The 6,000-nt window shown below is 38.7% G+C and overlaps 1 protein-coding gene across 1 annotated transcript in view; it reads left to right on the forward strand.

Annotated features, from left to right (window-relative positions):
* MTMR9 (myotubularin related protein 9) overlaps positions 1-1,804 on the forward strand; it is a gene marked incomplete at both ends in the record, with an annotated part of 102,831 nt that extends 101,027 nt beyond the window's left edge. The window contains one exon of the mRNA XM_079706420.1: positions 1,641-1,804. Coding sequence (XP_079562546.1) covers positions 1,641-1,804 — 164 coding nt within the window. The remainder of the gene's footprint in view (positions 1-1,640) is intronic.
* Between the last annotated feature and the right edge of the window lie 4,196 nt (positions 1,805-6,000).

The raw sequence follows: 6,000 nt of genomic DNA on the forward strand, positions 1-6,000 counted from the left end.
GTCCGTTCTTCGCTCAGACAGGACGGGTTTAAAGGAGCCGCTGATTCGGGGGCTCTGGCTCACTCAGGCAGAGGGGAGGGAGGGGCGCGCAGTGTGTGGCGGGCCTGCGGCAGCAGAGGCCGGTGTGACGTTGCAGCAGCCCGTGGCGCTCCGTGCGCTTTCCCGGGAAAGCCGTCCCCGGGTCCCGGGACCCCGTCAGTGGCGGGGTGCACAGGCCCCCCGGAAGGCGGGGCGGACAGTGACCCACACTGACACACAGGCCCCGCGGCGGCGGCAGCCCCAGCGTCCCACGCCCGTCTCCGAGGTCCGCGCCTTACCCGCGGCTCGCGCCCGTGTCCGGCGCTTCCCCAAGCAGCCCTCTTAATGCCCTCTTCTCGCGCACCAGGAAACAAAAGGGAAAAAAGTCTCTTGCCTCTACGGTAGCTCCAGACCCTTTCCCCGGACTCCCTCCGGGCTAGCCGTGGTGCACTAACCCCTTCAGGCTCTCTTCCTGCCGCCAGCCCCAGTCCTCTCCCTGCGCTCCGACTGAAAGCCGATACCCGAGCCTCAGCTCCCAGCCCCGCCCGCCCCGGCGGCCGAGCAGACAAGCCTCTCGGGCTGGTGTGTGCCTGAGGGCACCGATCCTCTGTGCCAGAATCTCTCCGCTTTGCCCTCCGCACCCCTGTTGCTGTGCTCTCCTCCGCTACTCCGAAGCTTTCCCCCTCCGCCACCTGCAGTCTCCGCCCGCGAAGGGGCTTGTAGTGTGTAGAAACCTTCCCTCCTTCACGGCTCCCTCTCACTGGTGCAGGTCCCGTCCCTATCCTATTGTCTCTGTTTATTCTTTTTTTCTTTTGCCCTACCCAGGTACGTGGGGAGTTTCTTGCCTTTTGGGGGGTCTGAGGTCTTCTGTCAGCGTTCAGTAGGTGTTCTGTAGGAGTTGTTCCACGTGTAGATGAATTTCTGATGTATCTGTGGGGAGGAAGGTGATCTCCGCGTCTTACTCTTCCGCCATCTTCCTCCGGGTCTGAAGTGGGTCTCTTGTAGACAGCATATATATGGGTCTTGTTCTTGTATCCATTCAGCAAGCCTGTGTCTTTTGGTTAGAGCATTTAATCCATTCACATTTAAGGTAATTATCGATATATATGTTCCTATTACCATTTTCTTAATTGTTATGGGTTTGTTTTTATAGGTCCTTTTCTTGTGTTTCCCTCTTAGGGAAGTTCCATTAGCATTTGTTGTAGAGGTGGTTTGGTGGTGCTGAATTCTCTTAGCTTTTGTTTGTCTGTGAAGCTTTTGATTTCTCCATTGAATCTCAATGAGATCCTTGCTGGGTAGAGTAATCTTGGTTGTAGGTTCTTCCCTTTCATCACTTTAAGTATATCATGCCACTCCCTTCTGGCTTGCAGAGTTTCTGCTGAGAAATCAGCTGTTAATCTTATAGGGGTTCCCTCACAGTGACTTCTTAAATACTGTATTCAGTTGTACTCTTTCAATACCTCAAGATTGTTGTATATTTTGGAGTATAATAAAACACAGATGTGAATTCTGAAAAAATGAGAAGGATTATATTGCATGGAGTTATATATTAACCACAATTATAATGCTAATCTATTGTGTGTATCTTTTTCCCTTCTGTTTTCCTTTCGTGGATTCAATAGGTATTTTTCTGCGTTGGAACAGATCTTCCAGGTATTTGGATGAAGCATATGAAGAAATGGTTAACATCATTGAATATAACAAGGAATTACAAGCAAAAGTAAATATCCTTAGGCGGCAGTTGGCAGAACTGGAGACTGAGGATGGGATGCAGGAGAGCCCCTGAATTCCAGATCCCCTGCAGCTCTCGGAGGACAGTCCGGACTGGTATGCCATCTCTCTCTCCCTTGCCCTTCAGTTCACTTTCACACAGTAGCCTTAAGCTTAAGGCTTTAGATATGAGAACCTTCTAATATAATGGACTCCTCAAAATTTTATGAATGGAACTTACTATAATTATTCATGTTTCATGTGGCCTGTTAGGCCTCTTCACTTTGGGAGCAGGAAGGAGGTGCTAGTCATTTTATTTTACATGAAACAAGTGACCTATTTAATGCCATATGTGTTATACGCCATTTCACCCTAAGCTTTTCTCTGCATCCACTTTCCAGACCAGTCAAGGATATGATTAATCTCTTAGGGAATATCTGTTAGTTTAAAAAAAAGGATCAGACTTTGAAGCACTCCAAATATAGAAATATTTTTCAAACCTGAAATGGTTGGTAAACGAAGAATTTTGTGTTTAACATGCCATTTCCAATATCTTTGCCACATAAAAACGCCATTCTCTTTAAAATAGTTTTGGACTGACAGCTGAATTCATCCTCATTCTGATTTGTCAAGAAAACAAAAGCTGAATATTTATTCAAGGTAAATTATTTTTACAAGGGCAACAGCTATAGTCCTCTGATATTTACATTAAGAAGAAGTAAATTTATTGTAACAGACACTAAAATATGTGCAATATAGAAATAAAGTAGGAATTTGTTACTGATAAGGTATCTTTAGTGTTGAATTGGTTTTTTAGGGTTTTGACACAGATGTTAAATGTGTGTCAAATGCTGGATGTAATGTTAAACCGTCATTTAGAATAGATGTTAATTTGTTATGATTAAGCTACAAATACGGTTTCCTTAAACCAGAGATGCACCACCCTTGTCTGAAGTTCTTACTGCACTGGTTTATGTACAGATATGTGTGTTTTATTGTGTTTTGTTTTATTTTTAAATATTCTAAGAGTTCACTAATACTAAGGTTAAAATTTTCTTATTGTCTTGAGCCTTTTGAACATTTATCTTGACTCTGCTGATTTGTCCATTATATGTTAGGCAAATAATAATTTAAGTGGAGGTGAAAGTTTATGAACGTGATGCAGCTATGTTTTAAACTTCAGAAGCCAATTTGAAATGTTTCAATGTTACAGAAACAATGACGGCTGTATTTATGTGCTATGCTGGTTTATGCCTGCAATTCTAAAAGTTTGTGGTTTGGTGCTTTCCTTATACATTTTTGTTTTGTGGCACAGGTCATTTTAACAGATACTGTCAATTCTAGTTTTCCTTTAAAAGGATAGTTGAAGGGCAATCTTTAATACCGTTTCTATCCCATCTATATATAACCATTTCATTGTAAAACACACCAAAACTGAACCCTGCTTTAGGGCTATGTATTGAGTTAAAATTTTAATTCTTCAAAATCGACTGTAGCAAAATCTATAGCTACATTCAGAAACCTTAGAAAGTGGCAAATACTTTCTATCTCCAGTTGCCCAAACTTTTTTTTTTTTCTGTTTCCTTAGACTTGTAGCAAAAGGCTAGACAGCAATCCACAGTTAGAGCTCTCTTTTGGTAAATTTGTCTGCTTTCTCCTCTAAGCCCAGTTTTATTCGTGACCTGTTTTGTTGGCTATAGTTATGAATCTTGGGGCATTAAAGCCCTCACATAAAGGCTAATAAGGCAAGGAGCAAAGAAGATATACTTTCTTGCTGTAGATATCTGTGTGTTGTGTGAAATGTCTATTAATTTTTTAAAAGAGGAAACACCCTAGCATTTTATGGATCCTCAAAATTGAAGAAGGAGCCTTTTTCTGCTCAGTTAATGGACCCATAAGAAAAACCATTTAGAGATTTTCTTTTAGTGATTCTTTAGAAGTGACTCTCACTGGTAATATTAATTGGCCATAAGGCTTCTGTGGGTCGAAACTTTGGAGGGATTTTTTATTAGCTTTGGTCATGGAGAAATTGTATGCCATCAACTTATACCTGTCTTCCTGATGAACATTTTACATGTGAGCCAGAGTACAATAATAGCATAGTGTTTCAATTTCTTTTTCTTTCTCTTATTGAGACAGCAATCATAAGCTGTTTGGACAAGTTTGTGTTTTAGTGTTAATTTATAATTAGGGATTGTCCAAACCTCAGTTCTGTTTACAGGGTGTAAAAACAAACTTTGGTATCAATGCAATTTCAAAGGGGTCATCTAATAAGACAGATACTAAGGTTTCCCCAAACCTGAGAACTCTGTCAAAGACAAGTGCTTTATCAATATAATTTGAAGAGGGTTTTTAGTAATACTGTTAAATTACTCATCCCTTGGATGAAAAGAATAATTACAGTGGATATACTTATGAGAAGCTACTTATTAAAGGTTAAGTTTGGAGAATTGTCTTTGATAAATATGTCTTTAAAAACTTTAATGAAGAGAATGATGGCTGAATTAGTGAGCATGTGGATTACCCCATTACAAGCCAATAATAAAATGAGATATAATCAAGTTCGTGTACATTATTGTGAAGGTTGGTATACATTTTTGGAATGCAAAAAAGTAATTAAGCCCCACAAAGAATATTTTTAAAATATTGCTACAGTACATGGATGCTTAGATTTAAATTAATAATTTTTCAAAAATCAGAAGAACATAGTTTGTTGGTTATATAAAAATGCTGAAACTTTTTGGGTGGTCTAAGACTTTTCAGTAGTTTGAAATTTTTCATTTTGATTTTATTAAATGGGATGGGAAGAAAACAAGCAGAAATTATAAAACCTTATAGGTTTAAGACACCTATAAATTTGTTTTATTTCTAAGAAAAATTAGGCCTTTGAAGCAAGTTTTTAAAGTGATTTTTGGGAAAACTTTGGAAGACAATAGATAGTCATTTAAGATCCGTATGGAGAATTTTAAAACTTTTCTTTGAATTCTAAAGCCTGATTTTGTAGAGGTGATGTGTCACTGCTTTTCATTTTAAAGGATGAAAATTTAGTGAGATTTTAGTCTTTGATTCAGTCAGCATTTATGTTAAATAAAAAAGTCAATATCATGGAAAAGATTTGACCAGTAATTGTTTCTTGAAGTGAAAAACAGGGGGAACATTTTGCTACATTTAAAAATAATCTGCTTAAAGATGTAACTCTTAAAGTTATCTGGTTTCAAGATTAGCTGTTTTAATTGTCAGTTTTAACTAAGTCATCAGGTTCACTTACTATCAGACCTTAACCTGAGACACAGTTTTGGTATTTACCCATATCCAGATTTAATGAATTAAAACATGAGTCTATTAGGAGCACTCTTTATCAGAGAGGTATTTCCTGGACAAAAAATGGGCAATATTTAGAACAGTTAGTCCCCTGGTTCTGGAAGCTTTGAAATTTACGAGAGAATGAAGTCATTCATTCAGTACCTCTGATACAGGTTTACTCTATACCTCAGGACAACACAGATTAATTATTTCTTATTCTTTAACATGGCTCAGATCTTCCCCCTCCAGAGCTGGTACAATAAGTTATTATAGTAGTATTTTTGTGTAATTCACTATCTTAACAAAAAACAGTAGAAGACTGGTTTCTACATTAATATTTATTCTCAGATGGTATGAAATGCTAATTTTTGTTTTCTTGAATAAAACGACTTATGCCTTCACTCAGTCCTTATAATCTACTGTCCACAGCATTTTCTTCCTTTAAACCAAAAGCCAAGAAGAGACCTTCTGAAACTCTAGGGCTAGGTTTTAGAAAGCCTGAACTTGTAATCTAAGTTCCCTTTAAAATAAACTAATGTCCTATTTTTGAACTACAGTGCAGAACTGTAGTTTCTGCTTAATTAATGAAAAATAACGGGGCTCACTGCGGACACGACATTGTCCTGGAAAATACTTCACGATGAGAGCTTACTGTCTTCTAGGGCCGTTCTGTTTATCTGTGAGTATCCAGATTAAATATATTTGTGATTTGTAATAAAAACAAGTTGTGCAACACTGCCTGTGTCTGTCTGCCCAAGACATTTGCTTCACTTTTTCAAATGCATGTATGTTTGGAGAGGTGGATTATTCTACACAAATACACCCTGAGTTCTGCTTTTTAGAATCCTTATAGATCTATTATCATCTACACTGAAAGTGTTGTATTTGCACAACTTAGTTATTTTAAAAAAATAAATTAAAAAAAAGAGTATGTATTTCTTCAGTAGCCATGTATTTCAACTGTACTCT

Source organism: Hyperoodon ampullatus (genome assembly GCF_949752795.1).
Source record: "Hyperoodon ampullatus genome assembly, chromosome: 6".
Taxonomy (NCBI): Eukaryota; Metazoa; Chordata; class Mammalia; order Artiodactyla; family Ziphiidae; genus Hyperoodon; species Hyperoodon ampullatus.